At 41.7% G+C, this 27430-nt stretch overlaps 1 protein-coding gene across 2 annotated transcripts; it reads right to left on the bottom strand.

Annotated features, from left to right (window-relative positions):
- Positions 1-1469: 1469 nt before the first annotated feature.
- Positions 1470-26623, bottom strand: slc37a1 (solute carrier family 37 member 1). Of its 2 annotated transcripts, XM_063497144.1 has the most exons (20): positions 26292-26623; positions 23794-24043; positions 19841-19922; positions 18465-18585; positions 18176-18254; positions 17512-17647; positions 16834-16910; positions 16018-16184; positions 15715-15767; positions 15455-15529; positions 13930-14052; positions 13451-13541; positions 10493-10555; positions 9952-10037; positions 9293-9341; positions 8377-8450; positions 8169-8247; positions 7635-7732; positions 7143-7207; positions 1470-3411 (listed from the first exon to the last, which is right to left on the bottom strand). In XM_063497144.1, the coding sequence occupies exons 2-20, from the start codon at positions 23847-23849 to the stop codon at positions 3396-3398; spliced, it is 1590 nt and encodes a 529-aa protein (XP_063353214.1). In that variant the 5' UTR covers positions 23850-24043; positions 26292-26623; the 3' UTR covers positions 1470-3395. The 2 variants fall into 2 exon arrangements, with proteins under 2 accessions (XP_063353214.1, XP_063353215.1); XM_063497145.1 differs by lacking the exon at positions 23794-24043.
- Positions 26624-27430: the final 807 nt, after the last annotated feature.

The raw sequence follows: 27430 nt of genomic DNA, 5'->3' as shown, positions 1-27430 counted from the left end.
GAGGCCACCGAAATGAAAGCCCTCCGCCACTTGGCTGCGCCTAGAAATCCTGTCCATAAAAATCATGAACAGAATCGGTGACAAAGGGCAGCCCTGGCGGAGCCCATCACCCACCGGGAACGAGTCCGACTTATTGCCGGCAATGCGAACCAAGCTCTTGCAACGGTTGTATAGGGATCGAATGGCCCGTAGCGATGGGCCAGACACCCCATACTCCCGTAGCACCTCCCACAGGACACCCTGAGGGACACGGTCGAATGCCTTCTCCAAGTCCACAATACACATGTAGACTGGTTGGGCAAACTCCCATGCACCCTCAAGTATCCTTGAGAGGATAAAGAGCTGGCCCAGTGTTCCGCGACCAGGATGAAAACCGCATTGTTCCTCCTGTATCCGAGGTTCGACTAGCGGACGAACTCTCCTTTCCAGCACCCTGGCACAGACTTTCCCAGGGAGGCTGAGAAGTGTGATCCCCCTGTAGTTGGAACACACCCTCCGGACCCCCTTCTTAAAGATGGGGACCACCACCCCGGTCTGCCAGTCCAGGGGCCCCTGATCTCCACGCAACATTGTAGAGGCGTGTCAACCAGGACAGCCCTACAACGTCCAGAGCCTTCAGGAACTCAGGGCGGACCTCATCAACACCAGGGGCTCTGCCATCAAGGAGTTGTTTAACTGCCTCAGTGACCTCGCCTCCGGAAATTGGCGGGTCATTCCCCTCATCCCCAGACTCTGCTTCCTCCTCGGAAGACGTGTCAGTGGGATTAAGGAGGTCCTCGAAGTATTCCATCCACCGCCTGGTAAAATGTCTATTTATTTATTCAAATGGTGTATTGTACAATGTTGGGGGAAGGTTAGAATTTGGAAAACTTGCCTGACAGTAAAATAATGGTTTAGTCCTTAACAGCTGAGAGTATTCAGGCCGGATTGTTTGTGCTGTGAGGCTTGACATGCCAGTGATTGAAATGGCCTTAGAGATATGTGGGCAGATAAACGCCTCTTGCTTCCACCATACTGTATCTTAGTCTTCCTCACTGTAAATCCAGCCGCAAAAGGCCGCCCCGTTACAAAGTTTCCTTCATATATTACCAATGGACTGAATTTTGCTTGTGTGTACCCATCTTTGTAGTAAGCATCAACTTTAAACTTTTAGGCAGAAGTGAAATCAAAGCCTGAAAGGTGGATCTAATGGAATAAATGTGTTATTAGCTCATTTCAAGGATCATCATGTAGCTTTGGCTTTTCTCTATTGTTCATGTGCTTCTGTGTAATTTAGAGTCTGTATGTATCACTGAGTGGGATTCTCCTTGTCAGCTTACCATTTCCACAACACCTGCCACTTCCAGGTGAGTCCACATCATGTACAAATTAAAGTAATTTTAGCTGGCTTGCAGTAGCATACTACAAAAACAGGGATCAGGCAACACAAGGTTCAACCAGTGAAAAAAGCAAATGGTTTATTTGTTTTCTCTACATAAATCAACTTCAAACCAAGTTCATTTCCATGGAAACTTAAAAAAAAATCCATTGCCCTACAAAAACCAGGAAAGGCACACAAGGTCTCAAGTATTAATCTTACCACTGACACATAATATTTACATGTGGTCTTGTTCCAAGGATATTGTCTTAAGAGTACCAGCAAGATCCCCTTTAAAACACAGTTACATAAACCTATTTCACATCTTTTAAATACATACAATATATCACTCTTAATGATTAAAAAACAAATCTGCAGAAAAATAAATCAATGTTTGAATTCATGATATACATTTTGTGAATTTTTAATGCGTATAAGATCACGAGAACAAGAATTAAATGTAGTGTTTAGTCCTTCTCAATAAATATTCTTTAAATATTCCTTCCACTGTAAAACAGAAACAGTCTTATTCCTCTAACATAAATAACCCCCCAGCCCCCAATTCACCACAGGAAAGAAAATCCAGCTTCTTCAAGACATAAACACACCTGTGTGTGCGTCTGTGTGTAGAGAGCGAGAGAGAGAGAGACAGCTACATTCATTTTATTACAAAATCATAAACTACCACAGGACAATGGAAAAGGAAACAAAAAAAGTTAAATGATTTTCAAAATAAATACACATGTAAACGAAACCAATCCCATCATCTCTTTGGTTCAACGAGCAAAGGTAAGATAAGAAAAGAATTGTACTGGTCAGCATCCACACGAACTTGTCTGGGTCTGCCACCCTTGGTGCCATCCATCAGGAAGACACCAAGGTCTGAGAAAACAGCAGAAACTGGGCCAGCCACTGAAACCAGTAAGTCTAACTTTGGGACAAAAAGCTTGTGGAGCTTTGCCAGTGGCAAAACAGCTGGTCTTTGTTTTCCTTCTTCTCTTCAACAGATATGATGGAATTAGTTCTACATCACTGTTTCTAGATGACTGCTATCTGATTAAATTCATGTTTCAAAAAAGTTAACAGCTCTAGGCACGATATTAAGAAGTGGTTCTGTCCAGGTTTTGGGTAGAGGTATATGAATTTATCCCAGTACAACAATAAAAATAAAAATATCAGTATTGGCATAGAGTCCTCCTCATAAGCCTCAAACTTTGACAGACAGCTCACATGGCACCAAATAAATGAACTGTATGAAAATTTTGCCAATACAAACACCAACAATACACCACAATATTCATACAAAAAAGGCAGTAAGGACACAAAGACCTAGCAACCTGTGGTGTTTCCAGTTTTAGTGGTTCTAATTGGCAGAACCACAATCGTTAAAGTGCTATTTATCATGAAGTCCTGGGCGAGTACAGTGTTACCTGAGACTCTATCATGTATGTTTCCTGTATATTTGCTACAGAACTACACAGGAAGTAAACTGTAAAAACTGCATGCTTGCTGTTTTTGTAGCAGGTCTGACGTTATTTTAGTCCCAGAAAGGACCCCAGTTTTGATGAAGTTGTTCTTAATTCTGTGATTCATAGCTTTTAAAAACAACTATCAAAGCTGACAACGCTAGTCACCATTGTAAAAGGCACAAACCTACAAATAGCCCCTTAAATTAACTGGACAGGTAAGGTTGAAAAAGTTCCAACATACAAGTGAGCAGCAAGATATACCAGTCATCAAGTTCAAACTGAATTCAAGGGCTAAGAGGGACATTGGGAAGTTATGCAAGTACAATAAGTGCACATGAGACTTTCAGACTAAGTGTCAGACTAAGCTGCTTGCTCAGCGCAGCGGCTGCAACTTCAGTCATAGCTCTTCGTCAGTAAAGCACTGCAGCATGATTGTAGGCGCACACAAGCATCCACGCTGGTTTATTAACAATCAGTTTCATCTGTCAGGACAGTCCAGTCACAATCCATATCAACCTTAGGTGGTTTCATTGCACTCTGCGTGTGTGTGTGTACGCAGTGCAAAGTGCTCAGTGTTCCTTCAACCTGTGAATAAGAGACAAAGATTAACGCTGTGTTGATAAGTTGAGTCATTAAGCTTTACAGTCAACACCAGTGAACTTCCTGCCCATGAGGGAACATTACAGTTGGTTTGTTTTTAGGAAATAAATCAATCTGCACATGTTATGTTCACATTCAGCCCCGAGATAGAACACATAGTCGATCACTGACTGTAGTCGTACAAGGGCAAGAATATTCCAGTCATGAACCAAGTTTGGACTGGTTTTTAAGAAACTCAAGTATACAAGCTCAACCAAACACACAAAAATAAATAAATAAAAGAAAGAGCCAAAAAATGATCATCTTTAATGTGTAACATGTCTGGTGCTGGTCTTCCATGAACTTACAAGACCATAGAAGAATTTGGCACAGAGACATCAGCAACATAATTTTAAATTGCTGTCATTCACAGACAAGGAAGAGTTATTTCAGATGTGCAGTTTTTATGTAAACGCCAGCAGGTGGTTGCATGCAGAATTTAGTTACCAGCACATATCAAGATCAAGAGTTACTAGCAACCATTGTTGTTCGTTTTCCAGGGGCCAAGAGCAACTGACAGTGAAGGAAACCTGAAATGTTGGCTAAGGATAAACACAGTAATGACACCCAGTTGCATCAATCAGAGGTTTTCTCTGGTGATTGCCCCAACTGGAGCAGTAGTGACATTTAGTTGCATGTTCTCTAAACAGCTGGCAGTCTGAGTGGTCTCCAGAAAATGATGTGGGCTTCATAGATAATTGGGAAAATTTCTGGGGAAAACCTGGTCTTGTTGAGAGAGATGGCATCCATCCCACTTTGGATGGAGCAGCTTTCATTTATAGAAATCTGGCAAAATTATGACCAGCCAGAGTTGGGACAGAAAATCTGAGCTGCAATCGTACACAAAGAAAGAACAATATAGCTTGCTCATTTACAAAAAAAAAAAAAGAGTAAAAAATTTAAATGTGGACTACTAAATACAAGGTCTCTCTTCCAAATCCCTGTTAGTACATTAATTAATAATTGATCACACATATGCAGCTGAACTGTGCTACCTCCTGAACTACAGCCAGCCCAAACCAACCAAACACACATAGAGTTTTAAATCTTTGGAAAGCCTGACACTTAGCTTGTGCATCTTAGCCAGAAAATTCGAAAACCAGTTTTATTTGCTGTAATCCATCGTCCACCTGGTTCTTACTCAGAGTTTCAAATAATTTTAAAATGATTATTGTGGGTGACTCTAACATGCATGTAGATAACGAAAATGACAGCTGAAACACATTTTATCTGTTATTAGACTGAACTCACTCTCAACCCAGCAACCTTTGTGAAACCCAACATCTGCGTCATTCTCAAAACTTTTGGCCACACTGTATATTCGGCATGTCTAACTGAAGACATGCCTGGCATTTTCATTCTCCACTGGTGATATTAAGATGATGTCGGTGTGTGTGGCTGCTCGTCTGCCACTCACACAGTTTGCTTGTGTTTATATATTGAGCACTCATCAGGTAAAGGTGAGGTTTTCCCTGAGCTATGATTCTGCTGTTGTCTGACCAGCACATGGATGGCTCCAAAGATTGTTTTGTGCCTCTCCATTTCCCGGATTCTGTTGTTACCTGCCTGGTACCCATGATCAGCTGTAATGAACTCTCCGGCCCTGCCGGCTATGCTCTGGCTAAACCTGCACCGGGAATATCTCTGAAACCTGAGATTGCTGCACCGGGTTTCTCAGCTTTCCGAAGCCAAAGCTCCAGCTCCTGCCTGGTGAACACCAGATCACTAGAAAGGAAAACTTTTGTTCTTCTGGACTTTTTCAGTTCCCATGATCTCGATGTTTTGTGTGTGACTGAAACATGCCCCCAATAAGAACTTCATAAAGGACTTCTGTGGATTTTTAGCTGGGATCATGCCAATCTTTGATCATGTTGTTATTGCAGGAGATTTTTATATACATGTGTGTTGTCTTAATACGTCATTGGTAAAGGACTTTCTGCGCCTCACTGACTTTTTAAACCTGGTACACTCTGTACCGGCTCTACACATGAGCATGAATATGTTGGCCACAGGCAGGCCTGTTGGTTTTACACGTACTGCAGTTACATGTTGTGCTCCTGTTTGGCCTTCAGGTTATTATCTCCCTTTTTTGTTTTCTGCTGCTTTCAATCAGCTCTGTGGCCATTCTGACTGAAAGGAGTTTAGTTCCTGGTTTTATTCTTGCTGTCACACCATCGTGGACTCTGTGGCTCCATTTAAAAACCAAGCAGCCTAAAGCTAAACCTGAGCCTTGGTTTAATGACTCATGCTGTCAGGAGGGAATGTTGCAGAGCACAACGCAGATAGGAAAAGATTAAACTGCAGGTGTCGTTTCACATTTTAAAAGACTGCCGGTGTTGTTACTGCGATGCTATCAAAAAGCCAAAAAAGAAATATTTTGCAAATATCATTTCCTCCAAAGGCCATAACTCACGTGTGTCATTTAACACTACTGACTCTGTCCTTAATGCTCCACAGAATGTCTGTTTAAGCTTCTCCTGATATATGCAATAATTTCCTGAGCGTTTTTATTAAAAGATTGCCACCACCAGGGCTCTTATCACAGCTCTCCTGACCCCTCTGTGCTGCTGTCTTTACTCGGTTTGAGTCTGTGACTTTGTCCCTCTTAGAGGATGTGGTTTCCCATATTAAGCCCTCATATTCCCCCCATCCCTGATTTTTTTTAAAGAAATTCGGCAGTATAAGGCAGTCTGTTCTTGCCATTATAAACATCAGTCTGTCCTCTGCTGTAGTTCCTGCAAATTTTAAACATGCAGTAATACAGTAATTGCCTAAGAAACCTGGACATATAAGCTCTTGAATATTCAGGCCCAGACTTATCTTAAAGACCTCATAGTACCGTATCACCCTAATAGAGCATTCACTCTCAGACTGCAGGCTTACTTGTGGTTCCCAGGAAATTTAAAAGTAGAACTGGATGCAGAGCCTTCGGCTTTCAAACCCCTCTCCTCACTACTTTTAAGATTAAGCTTAAAACTTCCCTTTTTGATAAAGCATATAGTTTGGGCTGGATCAGGTGACCCCGATCACTCCTGTAGCAACACTGGAATGGACCTAGTCTGGTAGGGCTTCCCATGATGCACTGTTTCTTCTTTACAGACCTCTGTTTATGTCCCACTTTGCATTTAATCCTTAGTTATTCTTAATCTGCGGCTCTCTTTCTTTGTTAAAACAGAGTTTTACATCTGATTGTTGTAGACATTTTACATTCATTACCATCTGTCATCTTTGCCCACTGATACTACATTAGCTACAATGAGTGGAATGAAGCTCCATGATGGCTTTGAGTCATGTGACTACCAACACAATCAAGCATTGTTTTCTCCATGTGAGCGATTATTATTGTAACCTAAAAAAAGATCATAGTGATTGTAGATTAAGCCTATTCATTTTGGGGGGCAAAGCCAGTGTTCACACTCATCATGCAGTTGTATTTAATCCATATGAGTAGCATTAAACTTTATTATCTTCATGTTTGAAAGTTCTGCATTTCTTTTGATAATATAAACACTGAAGTACTTCTCAGTGTATTATAACGGTTTTGTTATTTAAAAAAAAAAAACAGCAGCCCAACATTTGAACATCAAATCAATGCAGATACACAAGAATTACAGTACAGCACCAAAAGCAGCAGTCAGGCTGAGTATAATCATGATCAAGATAACAGGAGGACTTACTCTACAGTGGAGATAGGATGGGATTTAGATGAGGCCAGCTCCTTTGTCACGAGCCGTAGCAAAAGCTGCAAGGTTACACATTAGTATGAGCATCTGTTTTTCTATAGCAAGCAAGACCACTCGTCATTCAGTTCATTTTATTGGCCGCCCTAAGGCTTCAGAAACAAGGGTAAAAACACAACATTGTCTTATTTTTCTCATCTCTAGCTCCTGAGCTAAATATCTGACTTTTCACTGGTTCACCAGCTGGTCTCTGCATCTGTCTGCTCTTTGCTGCTGACCAGGTAGTGACTGATGGATTTTCTGAAAACAGCTGCTCGTTGTTACAAAAAACCTTTACAGCAGCAGTGACTGTTGTACAAAGAGCTGGAAAACTCTCAGTGTGTCCAAAGTGACCAGTATTCTGTGCTAATGTGCACATAGGTGCCAAGTTTTCTGCTTTCGTTTTGTCATTTTGTAATCTTCTTATATGATGCAAGTTAAAGGCCTTACCAACAGAGCAAGAAAGTCAGCAGTCATCAGCATGTAGAAGACCTGATCCCAGCCGCCTGCAGACAGCAGTCCAGCTAACAGCGGGCCGAGTGCTGCGCCTGACATCACAAACATGAACAAGATTATTCGTGTACATGAATCCTCTCTTCACATTTCTACATGGGATGGATTATAAATGAGTAAAAATAACACAAGGCATGCTAACATAATCATCATTAAATGGTAACTAAACTGATATTTGTATCATTTATTATCATCAAATCCAACAAAGCCAGAGCTTCATTGTTTAGCCTGAGCCAATGAGATCCCCTCATTACTCTGAACACGCACAACAGTTTATGCCACATACACCAACCTGCTGCAAAACAAGATTGTGCACAAATTTAATACCAATTCCTGGCTGAGGATTCATGCACTTGTTAAATGTAATTATTAACAATTATTACTATCATAGATATCCATAATAGGACCCTAATAAGACCCCTCATTCTCATCCAAACAAGCCGTAAACATAAGCTGAGCAGCAGTACTGACCTACAGATCCTGTGCCATCAATGATGGCTGTGACTGTAGACAATGCTCTGGCGTTGCCTTTCAGGCTCTTGTGGGTGCCCTACAGACAAATAGAAAAAAGGGGGGCAGAGAAAAGACGACAAGGGGAGAAGGGTGATTTTAAAATGAAATAAATGATGATTTACAAACACAATCACACTGGAATTACAGTAGTGTTAAACATCCTTACCAAATCAGCAGACACTGCAGTTGTGATAAGCGCATACGGTCCATTCACTAGACCGCCGCACACTAACAGCATCCCTGAAGCACACAGATTAAGGAAGTTTTATCCTGGTTGTAAGGAATGGAAATTCTGCAGCCACTGATATCTTACTGCTGGAAACAAATGCATGCAGGCTGAGGTGTGTGTGCCCTCCACAAACCTGCTGGTAGTGTCACATCTAGCATGTGCACTTCTCTTCATTAGAATGTGTGTTCATGTAATTACAGTAAATGTGAGCTGATATTGCTCTGAAGGCACTACATTGTATCCCATAATGCCAACTTCCCTTGACCATCAGCAGCTCAGAGAGAATGAACAAGAGTCATCATTCATGCCACAGTAAACAAGTCACTTGTGTTTATTTAGATTTGATTGGACACTCAATCGCTGACTGATAACCTACTGTAATAAATGCAACCAGCTCATGTGACTAAATTTGTTTGGACCTCAGCACCTGGAGACAAAGGGGGATATAACTCTAGTGCTGATATGAATTTATTTATTGTCCGTCTCGTGAATCACAGTGGGAGCTGGTTCCACAGAAGGCGGCCAGAAAGCTGCAGGCTCTGCCTCCCATTCTACTGTTAAATAACCTAGGAACCACGAGTAAGCCCGCAGTGTGAGAGGAATCTGATTGGCTTCTGTTTCAACAAACAACACATGACAGGTCTGGACTGCAGGCCGCTTTTGAACCTTTTACTGCAGAGCAATACTACTGAAATACATTTTCAGAAATTTGCACCGCAGCATATGCTAACATGCCTTTATCATTTCATTTACATGTATTGCAATTAAGGAACAGAAAATTGTTCCAGTCCTACTAATTAACCATCATTCAGTGCTAGCTCTGACTGGCTGAGGACTGATAGCTGGTTCTTACCAATCATTGGCCCCAAACCAAACCCACTGATCATGGAGAAGCCGTAAAGCTGCAGGAAAAGAATAAAACAGGACAGTTAACACTCACATTCTAATGTCTAATATCACCTCGTACTCTTACATGTAAGCCTTTTACTATAAAAAAAATAGCATGAAATGTGTTGTAATCTTTGCTCCTCAGCAATTATGCTCACTTGGACACTTTATAGGGGACACTTGTCCAACAAGTTGTTAACGCAAATACACAGCCAATCACACGGCAGTAACTCAATTCAGGGATGTAGACAAGGTCAAGATGCTGAAGTTTAAACTGAGCATCAGAAAGGGAAAAGAGGTGATATAAGTGTCTGTGAACATGGCGTGGTTGTTGGCTGGAACAGAAAATATACTTTCTAGACAATCAGCCAACAACTGAAAAATGTTTTGAGCACCTATTGATCTATGAAATGAAGAATCGCGGTAGTTCTGAAGGCAAAACGGGGCCAACCAGCACCAGCTACTACCTAATAAAGTGACTGTGTCAAGTGCTGCACAGCAGGGGGAGCCAAAAACCTGGTCTAATCTCCCCTGTGCAGGCTTCATAATCAAAGAGTGTTTTCACAGTCTTGCAGCACACAGTGGACGATGTTTCCTGACTGTTGCAGTACAGTGAAGACTTACTGTAGGAGCAGCCAGCAGTAACATGACTGCACAGGTGGTGGCTCGCTTCCCCAATTTATCAGAGATCACGCCTGCCAAGACGCCCCCTATACGACAGAAAGACACATTCAGTCGTTAATCATCATAATACGTCATGGTAATCATATTGCACATTGCTTCATAAACCCTGACAGCTGGTCTCTGTCAGGGTTAAGTATCACAGACCTAAAACCACAGACATGCAAAACATGCACGAAGCTTCCAGGTCTGAAAAGTGAAGTTGAACAGATTTTAAACCTGCATTCTGTCTGAAGGCCAGCAGGGAGAGACTCTTTCTGTGTATGCAGTGTGCATGTCTATGGGAAAATGCCCCTCTGTTCTTTTGCTCAGTAAACTGCATGGCTTCATTTTCTAGATCACAAATCTGAATATAATATTAAAAACAAACACAGTCTCTACCTTTGAGACATCAATTTTGTCCCCAAGCGTTGCTATACAGTGAGGCTGAAGGTCCACTGGGACAGACGAGCATTAAAAACAGACACACACAAACAGCACATACCCACAATTCCTCCCACATCAAACAGTGTGGACAGATCTCCAGCCCTTTTGGCATCCAGGTGAGCTGAAACACACAAACACAGAGTCTATTATGTCAGCTCTCCTTCTTCAGCAGTCTGCTGACAGTCTGACACATGAGTGGACTGCTCACTGAGAGAAGCCTGTCCAACTCTGCCACACTCTTTATCAGCCTCTTTCAGTTTAACATACTGGTTTTATATCTCCATAACCCAGTTACTACATTACAAACAGACAACAGAAAATTCTTTAACGGTGTTATATTACATGTTGACAATGTTTCTGTGGATTAATTACAAATGAAACCAGAAGGTCACAGTAACTCATGAAGCTCAAGGTCCACCACAGTTTACGTGTTTAAGGACTGAAAGAACGTTTTGTTGTCACTGCTGGCTGTACTGCACAAACAATGAGAAGTCGAGGAGGCTTGCATTCATATTCAGAACAACTTAATCTTAACTTAACTTAACTTAATCTTGTTTCACTGACCAACACTCTGGGACGAGTCTTAACAGCTGTGGAGGGACGAATGCCTTGCCCATTCATAAGCTCATTGGTCGTTGAGTAACAAACGCCAAAGAAACCAAAATGAATCCATCTTCACACAGTCCTAAAGATTTCTCTTTTTCCAGTATGAACTGGCCTTTGTTGATCAAACCAGGCTCATAAAAACTGTTCAGTTTATGTAAGGACCTGCTCTCACACCTACAGGACATTATCAGTAATTACCTCTTGTTTTTTAACAACACATCTAGTATGTATTAAATTGCAGCATAGTAGCCAAACTTTGAACTTATGGTAACCTGAGTTTGTATGTGTGTGTGTGTGTGTGTGTGTGTGTGTGTGTGTGTGTGTGTGTGTGTGTGTGTGTGTGTGTTTGTGTGTGCATGCGTGCAGTAGCGGTTTTAGATACGGGCGACACGGGCGGTTGCCTGGGGCGCCGGCATCACAGGCATCGGCAAAAAAAAAAAAAAATGCTCGTACTCATGCTGCCCCGACATCATGCCAGCGCATATTGGGAATGGCATAGGCACCGATCGGTTTTCTGTCGCCCATTTGCTGGGAGTAAGGGCGCCCTCCGTTTGCGAGGTGCACCTGCTGCTTGCGGCACAGAGAGGAGAGGGCGGGGCGGCGGGGGATTCTCTGGGTGGCTGGAGCAGCATCTAATAACCAACTCGCAAAATAAAACAAAATAAAAACAAACCAACAACATGAAAACAGCAGACATTATGATACAGACTTATAATTTGCACCAATGTTTTTTCAAAATTCTATTCTATACGTGAAAAGTGAGCGCGAGAGCCCTCGGTGCGCCTGCTCTCTGCTGAAGTAAAGTAAACTTTATTGTCATCTCCGCTACATACAGTCCAGTATATAGAGAGACGAGACGACGAGGCTCCGGTTACAGCAGTGCAAGTAAACAAACAATAAATATAAGAAGAGTAAGAAAATAAATATACACTTTAGGACCAGGGGTAAAGGGATCAATAACAATTTAAAATGTATATTTTATATTTTGTTGATTTAAAGTCTCACACAACCCGTTTTTAAAGTTTAAAAAAAAGAGAAAAGAAGAGGAGTGTAGCGACTTCCACAGTCGCTAGAGGCCGAGGACTGAGCCTGCCTATCTGCCTGACGCGCTGTCAACTTTACGCAATAATGCGAGAGGTGGAATTGCTTGCTTGTTTATTAAAGTGCTTGAAAAGTTTACAGAGCAATGTGATCGGCTCGCGATTCAAACTCTTAAAACATCACAGCTCTAATGTAACAAGGGGAAACTCGTTGTGCTGCCGTCAACAAAAACTACGGCTACCCAGCCCTCCTCTCTGTCAAAATCAAACCAGTGAAAGACAGACTGACAACGCCCTCTTAATGTCACCGCTAGCACCCACGTGACTCCCGTTACACATCACCATAGCAACCAAACAAATGAAAACCCAGTGATCATTAAAATTCAATACATTTAATTATGGCTCCTACAAGGAGAAACGAGCAAAAGATACAGGTAAGCAGATGTGTCATTGGATAATGGCAGGTCATGTATCCTAAAACATTAAGAATCAGAATACTTTATTAACCCCTAAGGAAATTATGTGGGTTACAGTTCCTCCAAGAAGAAATGGTAAAAATAGTAACAGTAAGAGACTAAACTCCAAACAATATATACAATAATATAATATTAATTAGTCAGTGTCAATTGTTGATTTGTCCTGTTCTCATTGTATGACGAATTATGATGTCTGTTTGGTAGCCGTTTGCATACTATGCATACTCTCTCTCTCTTCATATATAGGGTCATATATGTGTGTGCGCGTGCGTGTGTGTGGGGGGCGCCAGAGGGCGCGTTCGCCCGGGGCACCAAACAGGCTAGGACCGCCACTGCATGCGTGTGTGTGAGCAGACTCCTCCCGTACAGTCATTCTGCTGCAGCTGTGTGTGTCCTGTGAAATATGCTGGCAGATGTGCAATTATCATCCCACCCAACAGTTTCACCATCCTTAATGACTAGAGCCCCTTCACCCTTACTTATTAAATGATGCCTTATCTACGCCCTCACAATGTTCTTGTAACTTATACACTGTGTATATAGTGTTTTTTTATATTGTCGTTTTTAAACTTGTCACTTTCTTGCATCTTTGTGGTCTTGTTAGCTAATTTCACTGTACAATGACAATAAATAAAGTTCAAATGTTTCTATTGACTGATGTCATGTTTTTTGACAGGATAAATACTGCTGTAAACACTACTCCAGTCTCTCAGTTGGCCAATATTTTTGCAGAATTCTCTTTTGCCAATTTACCCATAATTCAGTTTCCTGCTTCAGATAGCCAACGTATAAATTTAGACATATTGGACGTCTGTCTATGTAATCGGTTGATTTAATCCACAGTCAAAATCTATGTATGAAGTCGTGCCTGAGGGGTTTCTATGTGCTCCTCACCTGCTTTGGTGATGTAGAGCGGCAGCCAGAAGAGGAAAGTATAGCTGACCAGCTTAGCAAACAGCAGACACAGAGAGAACTCCACCACTCCCTGCAGACAAACAAACGCACACAGTAATCAGACTTAATTCATAAGTTACGTTAGATCTGCCTCAGCTTGCAACTCAGATAACTGCAAGCTAATCACTCCAAAAGCTGTCCAAATATAAGCCTTTCAGTGTTGTTTCTTTCTCACTTTGAGAGAAAAGATCTAAAAACCAGAGCAACTAAACAAGATGATTCTTCTGAATTGATTTTCTATCTTAAAGCAAGACAAAGCACTTACACAACAATCTTACACATCCTGCTCTTGCTTAGAGCATCACTCTTAAAACAACATCAAAAGACTTTTGCCTGATAGAAGACTTCATCAGACTTTGTTGCAGTGAAAGCATTAGAGTGACGCAGGTGATGGACACAGGGTTGCATGTGTAACTTACGGGTATCCGTAGCGCTCCCATGAAGCTGATGGCAGACGGCTCCGACTCACTCTTCACCACCACAACCGGCTGCATGGGGATGCGCTCGCGCTCTCTAGGCAACAGGAGCTCTGTGTCGTAGCTCTGAGGGAGAGAGCAGAGCAAAGATCTGTACCCATACCCAGACCACCGGACAGCTGAAGAACAAAGGGGACCCCGAGGGGTCAGCACTGACAGTACTTGGACTGGACTTTTTTTTCATAAATAAAATTACAAAAATAAATAAATAAATGGAAAAGAGTGAACTTAGCCAACCTGCAATTTAAGACCAATTATTGAAAGATTCTCCTTTCTAATTAAATAACCAATGAATATTTCTCCCCTCAGATGGTACAGACCAACACACGTTGTGTCACCATGTATGTGAAGTATAACTGTATGATTATGTCAGCAGTTTGGTGTTATACTGTAGATGAGCAGGGTTTGCCAGCAGAGCATTCATGTAAAGGACCTAAGGATAAAACTCCCACTGATAAGTTTTGAAAGAACAGAAGCTGGTAAACCTCGCCCAACTACGCTCCAAACAAGAAGAGAAAAAAAGGAGAAAAATAGAAACCCTGCGGCTGAATCCGAATGTCCTGATTTTTCTCATATTTGCAAACTTGCTTTCTAAAACTAAGTCTGTGCAGACACACTGTGCTCTGCAGGGTAGGACTCGCTTTGATGACACTGTACAGATGTGGATAAGTACTATATTTAAATTCAAACATCTCCTTACATTAATACTAAAAAAAGAGCTCCGGGTCAGAGTGTCAGGGTCAGAGCTCCTTGTTGCAGTCAGAGTGTGCTTGACTGCAACCCCCCATCACCTTTAATGCTGACCCTTTCTACCTCCTGAGTAGAGTGGTTAAAACACGAGTTCACCCTAAGCATTCTTCAGCGCTGCAGTCATTCCTCATGTCCAGACATTTGGATTCAGCCTAGCAGTGATTTCACCCAGCATCCAAAGCTCTGACCACCAGCAGAGATCTCTGAAGAACTGACCTTCCTGTTTTGAATACTATCCTTGTAATAATAGCAGACCTGAATGGATTACAATGACATAATAGAACATGTTTCTGTGGTGCTGCATGACAATCGGTCTTATTAGATGCACACATGAAATTCATTTCTTGCTTCCAAAATGTGGCCTGTACAGTTTATTGTTCAACAGTCTGAAATGTGCCACTTAGAAACTTTTCACTGACAAAGTATTAAAGTTTTATTTGAACATGGACAGAAGGCTGATTTTGTTCTAGAGTAAAGCAAAAAGATTACAAGCTTATAAAGTTTTGTTTGTAAGCTTGTAATCTTCTAGTCTGATCCATAGATGTTTGGAAATACAGTACATGCAGTCCACACACACAACATACTTGGTGATTAGTTCAGTGGTGTGTGCGTAGGATTGGTTATCCATCATGACCATGTGATGTGTGATGGAATAAGTCGTGGCCTTACAGTAAGTACAGTAAATAATCTCAGTTTTAAGTTAAACTGTGAGACACACCTGATTTTTGTTGTCCTTGTACTGTAGATACACCTCTGTGTGTCCGTTCACTCCATTCCAACTCTTGGTTGGGACCTAATCAAAGAGAGACATTCACAGCTAAACAGGGCTGCTGACTGATAATTCAAATGCAAATAAAAATAAAATACTTTTTCCTTCATTTCCACATTTAATTATAAATGACAGAGTTAATATTACACTGAAATATTATTCATGCTTAATGAACCAAACTAGTCTTCATTATAAAATTGTGTACTTACAGTCTTGCCTAGAGATGAATTTTGTGTATAGATGGTTTTTAGGTCATTAGGATCTGAAGAACGAAAACAGTACCATCAGATTAATACAATATAATCCATTTACAGCTATAAAGTCCATTCTTCAAAGAGCCAACGCACTGAAAAGACAATCACAGGAAGCAGACTGCCTCAGCTAACTAAACCTAAATGCATTCATTTCATTTGATAGCAAGCATTCTTTGAGCAATGAAGAATGTGTGCGCTTAGAAAAACAAGAAACTCCTTATAACACTCATCAGAAAAACATGATGAAGCTGTACTTACGCTCAATGAGAAACAGAAAGCAAACCACGCCCATGATGATGATGATGAGCCCTGGTACGATGAAGGACATGCCCCAGTTGGAGGAGACCCAGTAGCCAGCAATCAGAGACCCCAAGATGTTTCCCACTGAAGTGTGAGAGTTCCACAGCCCCATGATGAGTCCACGCCTGACCCAGAAACAGAGACCTTCGGTTCATACAGTGCTGACGCTGACAGAGATACAGTCTGCTCCACAAGTATTTGGGCAGTTTTTTGGTTTTGATGCATGCTGAACATTCCAGGTAAGGAAATCCCAGGATATTTGGAATTTCCTTACCTGGAAATTACCTGCCCCCACAGTTGAAGCAGTTAAGACACGACTAAAGTAAGGACATGTATTCAAGGATCAATTGCTATTCAACTCCTATGGACGGATATTTCTGCTCTTTTCAACAGTGCAGACGAGCTGAAATGAGCTTTCTCTGAAGGGTGGCTGGCTTCTCCCTTAGAGACAGGGTGAAGAGCGCAGCAGTTCGAGGGGCTCAGAGTAGAGCTGCTCTCCTCCACATGGAAAGTTGAGGTGGTTTGGGCATCTGACTGGGATGCCTTCTGAGTTAGGGGTTCCAGGCATGTCATACTGGGAAGAGGCCTCAGAGTATACCCAGGACATGCTGGAGAGATTATATCTCTTCACTGACATGCTAATGTGAGTTCCCCTGGCTAAGTGGAAGAAAATAGATGGATGGATCTTGTTTGGTCATAAAGTCCAACTTTTTATTTCTTTTGTTCTGCTAACAGCCAGTGTGCATTATACAGCCAGGAATTCTTAGACATTACCTTCCCTTTCCAAACCAGTTGCCGATACAGGTCACTACACTAGGCCAACCAGTGGTCTGAACCAAGCCATTGGCCACCTGCAAAATGACAAGAAGGTGAATCACTGTACAGAACAGTTTGTTGTTATGCATTCCTTACAGGGTCACATGTGCACTTCCTCTGTATAAACATATACAATGGCAAGTTTATTGCTACATAAACCTGTCATTGTGCATATCCACTTACACTCCTATGTGTACTGGAGAGTCCTTGTAGAAGTAGTAGTCGTAGTAATGTCTCTGAGCCAAGTCAGTGTCATGTGAGGTTGTACCTCACCGTCCAGCAGCTCAGTAATGCTGCTGACAGTGAGGTCCACATCTGGGATGAGATCCCCAGGATATCACCCACTGCTTCATTAGGAGCAGGCCTTGATGTGGACTAGCCTGCCACATTATTTTTTACACTTTTTTCACTTTCATTGTTTCTTTAAATTTATCCCTCTGTAGGTTTATAATTGTCATTTTCATCAAACGACGTCTTTTCATTCCTATTCATACCCAGTCTATATCAGTACAGACATCTAGAATGATGTTCTTTTTCTTTACTATTGAGCTCTGATGTGTGTTAAAATGTTACTTTAATTTTTTGAGCGGTGTAAATGCACATATCATCCTATAAAATGATCATCCTGCGCCTCACCTGGACAAATATATAGAAGCTCAGGTTGTGGATGTTGTAGATGTAGCCAAGCCCAAATAGGCACGTGAACACACCGCTGGCCAGCATGCCCGCTGTGAGGTACAGACGAATGGGCAGGCGCTCCCCAATAATGCCGCTAGATGGATGCACAGTGATGACATTATATTAACCATCACAACACATTTCAGTGCAAAAAGTAGTTTAAATATTTGAGAGTTACTAAGACAAAAAAAGTTCTCTTGTGGTTTTTGGGGTTGGATAAAGAGGATAAATATACTGAATCAACAATTATCACTTTATTCTGGCAACTTGCTAAATTAGTGGTCATAACACACACACTCACTCCAGCGGTATATGTCAAGGGGCTGCGGAAGGACAGACTGGGAATCGTTAGATCGATGGAAAAATGGAAAACATGCTGGACTTCAGTGAAACCACAGCACATATAATGATGGAGGAATATGTAGGAATTATTGACACAAACAGACCAGAGAATTTTTAATAATTCGACTAATAACGGTGGGTGGCAGATGGTTAGTATTGCTGCCTCATAGCAAGAAGGTGCCTTGTTCAAATCCACTGGCCAGCTGGGGCCTTCTCTCTTCATCACCAGTTCACATTTACTGTGTAAAATCATTTCCTCCTCCACACCTTGCCATCTTACCTCAAGTACATTCCAATTGCGTAAGCACACAGAAAGGAGTAGTCCATGGCTCCCAGCAGCTGTTTGTAATTGCTTTTATCTGTAAATATGAGGAACAGGTGTTTAATTCAGGACAGCACATCAGGTTTTTTTATCTGCGAGGTTTTTACTAATTGCTCGACACATTCATCTATGTTTTGCATGCATGAGTATTAAGAAACCTGCTGATGATGATGCTGTGGCCTTTAGTGTAAACTTGTAACATTATAAACATTCCAAAAAGATGAAAACATCTCAAGATAAGACAGACCAAAAGGTTTCCAGCCGCAGTCGACATCTGTGTGGAGAGATGGCAGGGAGGGCTGCTGGCTGCTGCTGGATGCAATCATGGCTGCTTCACTGACGGCTGAGCAGTTCTTATGAAGCTCACTCTGTAAGCACAAAACCATAAAGCCACACAGAAAACACAGGAAGAAGAAACAGGGGTCTTTACTGTGATTGGGTAACTGATTAAGAGGTGAGAATTTCAAAAACAAAAAATGTTAATACTATTGCTTGTTGAATATCTCAAATCAAGCATCTAACAGTTTCAAGATTCAAAATAAAAAAGTAGCAGCTGAGAGTTTTTCAGTTCTTATAGACTCAGTCTGCCAGTTAAAGGTCTCCAGTTTTCTGAGGTTCTTGGACACACGGAGCCACACGCTGCTCTTTTGAGGTGTGTTTAGCGTCACTTTCCTGATGTGGAAACCATCCTGCTCACTTCTCTGGCAGTTTGATTGTTTAATTGAATATAGTCTTCCCTGTTCCACTGGCATGATCTTTCCTGCCCTTCACTAAAAGATCTGAAAGATCTTTCTTCTCATGAAGACTTTTCTCCCTGACTCCATGATGGCCACAGTAGAGAAAGAAATATTTATGCGTTACCATAGCTACCAGAGAGCATTAAGGGGCAGAGAGGAGGATGTTACTCTCAGTGTTTTTGGTGCATTTCAGGAGGACGCTGCTAATAAAGTTATTACACAGTGAATTCACGTTTATTATTATATTTACAGAATACCACAGTTTTTGTCTCGGTCGTATCATTTTATTTTGTTGTATTTATCTGCGACACCTTAAAGGCCGGTCCGTGAATATATTGTCTGACATTAAACCGGTCTGTGGCGCCAAAAAGGTCGGGGACTGCTGCTGTAAAGCACACCACTCAGCGTCTACTCAGTCTTTGTCCCACCTCCGTTGATTTTCTGCATTGAGTTCTTTCACAAATTTGTCCCGGGTCCAGACTGCATCCATTCCAGTTCAGTGTTCTTTCTTACTGGGATTACAAATCAAGCTCCTTTGCTACCTCTTTTAGCTTTCTCCTGTTCTTTTCTTTGGGGGAGATTTGGACAGGGCCCAAGGCTGCGGGTGTTTATTAGGACAATGTACACCAGCTGGTCGTAACCAGCGATGGCTGTAAACAAGCTGTGATGGAGCACAGACTGGAATGATGAGTTTATTTTGGCCGTGTGTATATATGTATACGTAGGTCTTGACATATAAATAATTGCTACAAACATCTGAGATTTGCTATTTTTTCAAAGTGTTCTTTTAATTTTTTGGAGCAGTGTACAAACATCGCACAACAGTGCAGCACCTATTAGTACAATCATTAATGCCATGTACTGTTTCTGGAATACCATATCTTACCTTGACAATACTAATTGGTTTCCTGGACAGGTGGAAACTGGTGTAGAGCAAGAAGGTTAGGATGAAGGTGAGAGCTCTGTACCTGAAGGGAGAGCACACAGGAAGGCAGCTCTGAGAAATGAGGGAGCTCATAACATGGAGATCACAGGTTTTGATCACAGGTTTGAGATGCCCATAATTATGAGTCATCTGCACTACCCCAGATACAGTGGGTTACAAAAAAGATGTAACTGACACCAAACTCACAATTTTGAATTCCCCCAGGGAAATTATACTTAACAAAAGGATGGTGGGGCTGTGTTCATGTAGCACAGCCCCCCACTGTGAGAGCAACAGTGTCACAGTGCTTTATTTTGTGCTTAAATGCTTTCTAGCTGTTACCAACAAACTCACACCTTGATGGGGCAATGTGGAGTTCAGTATCTGGCCTATGTGGTCTGGAGGAGCAGAGTATCAAACCTTTCTTCAGACTGTTGGGGATGAGGGTGGAGAGGTGCAGGTGACTTGGCCATTTCTCTTCTTTGTTTAATAATAGACTGTTTGAAGAACAGGGGTACAGTGCACTTAGAGATGGACAGGCTGAAAAACACCATGTATACAGTAGCTAGCTGGTTGGAGTGAAAGAGGCATTTAAAAAAATAGACTTAATAAGTGAGCACAATTACAATACAATAAAGAACACGTAATTGTTATAACTTATTATTATTATTATTATATTAGCTATTGGATGATATTTGTCAACTTATGTTAAGTAATCATGGAAATGGTAAATCAGTCATCACTGTATGCAGTGAGAGTGAAAGTGCTACCCTAATGGTTATACATGAATCTATTTGGTCGCCCAGTCTGGTGACTGGTGACTGTTTGTCATTGGTGGCAGCAACAGTATCAGTCATCTAGCATTAGCCTATGGAGTCGACCGCCCAGCCCAAGTTTAAACATTGTTGCAGTTGTTGTATTTTTAGATGTTATTTTACAAAGAAAGTCCACATCTCAAACTGTAAAATGCACAAAGGTTCACTGCAGACATTTTGTGGCCCTACAAGGAAATGTTGCAAACTGATTTGACGCGCCACACCTAGCTGACCAACGCTACAACATATGTAAATAAACAGGCAAAAGTACTGTGAAATATTTAGGCAGATTAAAAATCTCATTTCTAAGAGAGACCTGGCATCAACTGATTAAATGTATCATGTGTTACAATAAGCAGGAGGAGCTGTAACAAGAGACTGGAGCCAACAAATTCTATTACATCCTGTAATAGAATCCTGATATCCTGTACCTGGATTGTGTACTTTACTGTTTGCGTTACCTCAGTCATATTTACTCTCGTCTTTGCTCACACACGTCTGACTTGAGTGTAAGGTCACTTCTAAGCAGAGGCTGACACAAGACAGAAAGTCAAATTCAGCCAAATAAGACGTGAGAGAAGGTGTGGCTGTGCCCAAAATCCACATTTCATTTGACCCGCAGTACAGACTATGGTTGGCTTTACCAGGCTGTGCAGCAGAAACTCAAAATGGGCCGAGAAAAAGTTAAATACACTCTTATCCAGCAGTTGGACAGCATGTGGTTAGTATGTTGCAGCAGTGCATCCTGGGTACAGCAGGATGACCAAATCCATCATCTGACAAAACAGCTTGAAACCTGACAGATACAAAGTGCTCACAAACCACCAGGTGTGTTAGGCTGCAAATGTCTCACTAAGACATATAAGATGATAACTGTATGAAGAGAAATGTTCAAGGGTAACATAAGACATTAAAGTTCCTGATGTGAATTACAGTGCGTCTGGAAAGTATCCACAGCGCTTCATTTCACAATCAGAATCATTATTATCATTGTAGCAACAAAACACTGAACAAAGTGCAATATGTGCAATTCTCTCAGTGCAAACAACCAGAGGAGTCTGCTCAGTGACAGGTTGCTTCTCCCAAAGTTTAGGACCAACAGACCTAACAACTCCTCCAAAATTTGTGCTACATTTAAATGGGATGGCTTCTATGTTTAAACCTGCTGCACTCTTGAACTTACATACTGGGCAACAATTTGTCTTTTTTTTCCTTCAAATAATAAAAGCTAGATATATCCAGTGCACAGCAGTCTGAATTACAAGTAGCTCAAGTGAATAACAACCACTTCCAGCAACAGTTTCAACCTTGTAGATGAGCAGAAAAGCTGTGCTTCCTACCAGCTGCTCTGATGATTAATGACCCCTACATGTAATGCATGGAGTGTCACATCATTGCCCCTTTCTGTATCACCAGTGTTACCCTAAATTGGTAATTTATAATAGGTGGCCGGGACCAACGCACTAGCTGTCCACAGAGGAGTGCACAATTATTCTAAGTTATATAAACACACAAGTAAAAAAACAAAACCCCACTATAACTTTTCAAAGGCTTAGTGAAGACAGTGTAACTAATGAAACCTTTACAAACCCAAACACAGGGTCAAATGTCTTAAACGTGTAACTTATTACTGCATTTGTCATGCAGTAGAAAGAAAACTTCGGATGTTTCAGAAACATTAAATAAGATATGTTTCCTATAAAGTCTGTGTCCTCCTGCTTTTGCTGAAAAATTATTGAACACGTTTGTTAATAAATCAATTGTTAAATCAAAGTCAGGATAACAAAAAATGGGTTTGTTCCTGTTCATTCCAATGTAACTACTAAGATGATATTTCTGGATGCGGGCCAAAGATGAGCCCAAACAACTTAAAGCCTACTTTAAAAAAACCCTGATCTCTTAAAAAAAAGAAAAGAAGAAAAAAAAGAAAAAGGAAAGAAAGAGATCAAACTTACTGCTGTTCTGCTTATTCAGCATTATGGAAAGAATTTTTAAAAATCTTTTCAACAAAAATATTATAAATAAATCAACCACAACCAAAAATAACAAACATTCCAACATATTTTCAGAAACCTGAAAGTCGAGTCTACACAAAGCATCAGGTATGTGAAACTAGGTGTAAGCACAGGTAAAACTACCTGCCGGGAATTTTTGCTGACGCAGCTCCAACAATGCCACTTGGCCGGCTGCAGGCTCAACAGCCAACTACTACGTCAAAGAGGCAGAAACTCACTGCTCGACCTTGTACAGTAAACTTTACAGGGTGATCAGAAAGATCAGCTTCAACGTATGCAGCGAGTAAAATAAATATTGAATGTGTCACCAAATTTCTAAGTAAATATATTTCTAAAGGTGCTATTGACATTAAATTATCACTAAATGTTGGTGACAACCCATCCAATCCACACATGCAAAGAAATCCAACCATAGAAGTCCATAAATTATGTGTAATAATGTAATAATCACGCTTAGTGAAATGTATTTAATACTTCATACAAAAGCCTTTGTTGGTGATGACAGCTTCAACACACTTCCTGTGTGAGGATACTGTCTCATGCATTGCTATTAGTTTAATTTTAGTCTCATCTGACCACACTATGTTCTCTCAGTAGTTCACAACATGCTTTTTCTTCAGCAGTGCAGTCACGTATGTGAGCTTGCATACAGGCCACGGCAAATGTGACATTACTTATTGTTTTCTTTGAAACAATCATACCTGCTGGTTCTAGATCTTTCTGGAGCTCTCCATTGGTTTTGTCCAGTATGAGATGTTTCTTGTGTGACATCTTGATAATGAGAGCTTTTTATAGTCACCAGTTGGGACTGAACCAGTTGATATTAATTTGCAGTAAGTGAGAGGTTAGTTTTGTAATTACTGATAGATTTCAGCTGGTGAAATCTTTCCAGGTCTTTTTGCACCTTTCTTTCTTTATGTGTTTCTGTACCATTTCCCTGTGCCACTTCTCATTATTACATATAATTTATGGCCATCTATGGTTTGATTTCTTTACATCTGTGGACTGGGTGGGTTGTTACCAACACCTGGTCAGAATTTAATGTCAATAGCACCTTTAGACAGCCAGTCCAATTTAAACTCACCATTGGTCCCTGTCAAAGGACACCAGCAGGCGGACCCCTGGAGGAACAGGAGCCATGTTTGAACACAGGTATGGACAATCCCACTAACAGGCAGCTAATGAGGGCTCAGCATTCAAATCTCTTCACGCTGAAGGAAATCATGAAGTACATGCAGACATGGCCCTGCTGTCTCTGTTCATATCCATCTTCAAAAGAAACTACAGTCAGCTGATCCACAAAGCCATGGAGCTGGTTGGATGATGTCAGCAGTCTGAAAGGATGAATAGAACAGTGAAGAAGAGATAATGCTAATAATAAATAATAATAATAAAGATATTAAGAGGGCAAGAAAAAGCCTAGTTTACAATATGACATGTTTTTACTGCACAGCTTAATTCAGATGTGGTCCTCAGCTTCATACTACCTCACAAACAAAATCTGAGCTGCTAATGAGTATGAAGTCTCAACTTTGCCTGGGCTAAGATGTGTGAGCCCATTCAGTCCACTGAGTTGGTCAACTTGACTTCAGGAGGACACGTGGGTCATTCCATATTAATTTACCAAATTTCACAAAAATTCCCAGTTTGACCACCTCTGATTTTCCAGAACAAAATTCAAGGGTGATGATACACTTTTTAATAGGAAAACTGGCAAATTGTAGACCTATACCATTATTAGTTTGATCATAAAAAAGACTTTTGCGATAGGTCACAGGGCGATTTTCAAGCCTTTTCTGTGGCTGAACATTCAACGATATAATAATACTCTGTACTAGGGCTGGGCAATATTAATGGATCATTATTATATTATTATTATCATCACCCACTTCACATACTCACATAAAAGCTTCTCTAAAAACTATGAACAGACTCTGTAACAGGACACCAGGACAGCCCTGGTAGAGTAAAACATGTGTGCAAGAATGAGTATGACTTATTGCTGGCAATGCAGACCAAGCTCCTGCAATGGTTATACAGGGATCAAATGACTCATAGTAACAAGCCAGACATCCAGTATCCTGAGGTCAGCAACACCTCGCCCCCATCATACACCGTGCTTTACCTTCCATAGTCACTTGACAGTTTGCTAGAATAGCTTTGTGGCAGGCTGAAATTCTTTTTCCATGGCCTCCCCAAACTCCTTCCACGCCTGAGTTTTTTTGCTTCAGGTGTGGAAGTGCAAGTGGAATCCTGGGCTGGATTCCACTTGGCCTGCCAGTATCTGTCAGCTGCTTCCTAAATCCTACAGGCTGAGAAAGGCCAATAGGACTCCTTCTTCAACTTGACTGCTCCCTTCAAAGAGATGTTAGAAATCCTTGAACTAGAGGTTTGACCTCTAGTTCAGGGTTGGTTACCACCATGATGGTCAACCACCTTGCAGCCACCTCAGCAAAGGAGTTGCAGAACATGGTCTACAACAAGGTCTTCATGTGCCCAGCCTCCACCCGGAATGCTGTCGAGGTTCTGCCAGAGTTGGGAGTTGAAGATTTTACAGACTAGGGGCTCTGCCAGGCGTTCCCAGCACACAGGTAAAATTCTTAAAGGAAAGGTGCCTCGAGAATGCCAGGTCCAAAACGAGATGGCACTTAAGACTCTTAGCCTTACCAGATATGGAAGACGAGAACACGAGAAGTGGTTATTAGAATATTCACTTGCATCATACTGGGATGATTCAGGATACAGTGGATACAGTGCCTCAACTGGGTAAGAAAAACAATTCAGAGAACTGTCATCATCCACCTCTGCATGCAGAATGTATGAGATGAAGCTGATGAAGATGCAAAGGTCTGTAAAGAAGTGAAGAGCCACACTTCAGAGAGACGATTTCCCAAAACAGAAAGCAAAAAGTAGTCTGACACGTCAGACTACTTTTTTTTTTTGAGTGATCGGCAAACCCAGAAAACCGATATTTAAATAGGAGTGCATCATCACTTACAACAAAGCAATCAATGTATTTCACTGCCGACATCTCGATTAGTTACTAGCCTTTCATAATCACAATCACCATAAACACTCACAAATCTCAAGTGACATCAATGTCACATGCTATAGCTCACTGGTTTAACAATCTTCTGATATTTTAACATCCAACTATACAGGCACAACTCTCCTAACAGCGTGGTCACCGTTTCTGCTTCCTTGAAAGAATTTAATATAGCCAGAAAGGAGGACGTGCTTCCGGTGCTTTGTATCAAACAACACGTCGGCCCCCGGCGACGCTTACTCGGACACGGATGACGAACAGGCTAATGCACCGACTGTGAGATTTGGCGACATTTTCTCTTCCTATTTACCTTTGTAGCTATATCAAAACCGCCCTGTTATCCGTAAACCATTAACAAAGGCAAAAACGAGAGCCTCCAACGTCTCGGAGTAGCACTTTCATCATGTGGGAGACAGCAAGGTGAATATAGCCGAGCTTCCGATTCATTTTAAAGACTGCTAGCTAAACCGCTACAACTGTGGCAGCAGCAGACATCCAACTGCAAACAAACACGCCATAGCTGCTCAGGGGCTTACCTCGGAGGGGGAAACTAGCGCTTCACGTTCGTTCCAGGTTTCCCTTCAGTGACATACCCTCCACTTCCTTGTTGTACGAAAGCTGGCGACGAACTGTCACACACTCGCGCGCGCGCTCACAGCTGGGCTTGCCGGGGCTGTCGTTGACGTCATCACCGCTCTCTCGCGCTCGTGTTCAGATGACCCTTGTTGCCCTATCAAATATGTATGTGCTCTTAAACTGAAAGGTATAAATACGGAAGTGTGTGGTCAATAAAAGATGGCGCAAAGGAAGGCGTGTGCCTCGGATGTAAAAGTCGAACAACGTGTATGTGGTTTATTCCTCCATGAGAAGTACGGGATACCACGGTATTTCCTGCCCTAGAGAATGGAACCCGCAACAGGTTATGGGCCCAGGAGGGATGTGGGAAGCCGGTGGAACCGTCTGTGCTTCGACGGGGACGAGAGACACTACGAATTGTGGGAAACAAAGTTCCTGGGATACCTGCGGCTACTTGGGCTAAGGGCCGCCATTTTGGACGAGCCCGGCGAGTCGGATGAAGACGACAAGGACTTGGATGACAAAAATGAAGTAGCTTATGCAGAGCTAATCCAGGTATTGGATGACAGAAGTCTTTCACTTGTGATGAGAGATGCCAAGGATGACGGACGGAAAGCGTTGAAGATTCTGAGAGAGCACTACGCTGGTAAGGGGCCACCACGTGTGATTAGCCTGTACACAGAGCTAACGTCGCTACAGAAAATGCCCAGTGAGAGCGTCACAGACTATATGATAAGGGCTGAGACTGCCATTACAGCTCTGAGGAATGCAGAAGAGACATTAAGTGATGGACTGCTTATTGCAATGGTGTTAAAAGGGTTGCCTGAATCTTTCAAGCCATTCTCCATACACGTAACCCACAGTGACAAAGCAATGACATTTAGTGAATTTAAAGCTAAATTAAGAAGCTATGAGAGCACCGAAAAGGCCACATGTTCTGAAGATAATGTGATGAAGGCAAATAACTGGAAGAAAGAGAGAGACAATGCAGAAATCATATGTTACAACTGTGAGAAAAAGGGTCATATAGCACGTGAGTGTTACACAAAGGCCGAAAGGAAAGAACAAAAAGAGAAGCAGTGGTGCGGTTACTGCAAAA

The sequence above is a fragment of the Pelmatolapia mariae genome, linkage group LG16_19, assembly GCF_036321145.2.
Source record: "Pelmatolapia mariae isolate MD_Pm_ZW linkage group LG16_19, Pm_UMD_F_2, whole genome shotgun sequence".
Taxonomy (NCBI): Eukaryota; Metazoa; Chordata; class Actinopteri; order Cichliformes; family Cichlidae; genus Pelmatolapia; species Pelmatolapia mariae.
Note: the sequence above shows the minus strand (reverse complement) of the source record. Positions and strands in the feature narration are given on the sequence as shown.

Excerpts from the sequence above, each read along its gene's own strand:
- slc37a1 (XM_063497144.1), bottom strand. The coding sequence starts at position 23,849 with ATGGCTCCTGTTCCTCCAGGGGTCCGCCTGCTGGTGTCCTTTGACAGG. Across the intron at positions 16,185-16,833 it reads AACTGGTTTGGAAAGGGAAG|GCGTGGACTCATCATGGGGC; the intron begins GTAATGTCTAAG and ends TTTCTGGGTCAG. Across the intron at positions 15,530-15,714 it reads ATTCATCTCTAGGCAAGACT|GTCCCAACCAAGAGTTGGAA; the intron begins GTAAGTACACAA and ends CTCTTTGATTAG.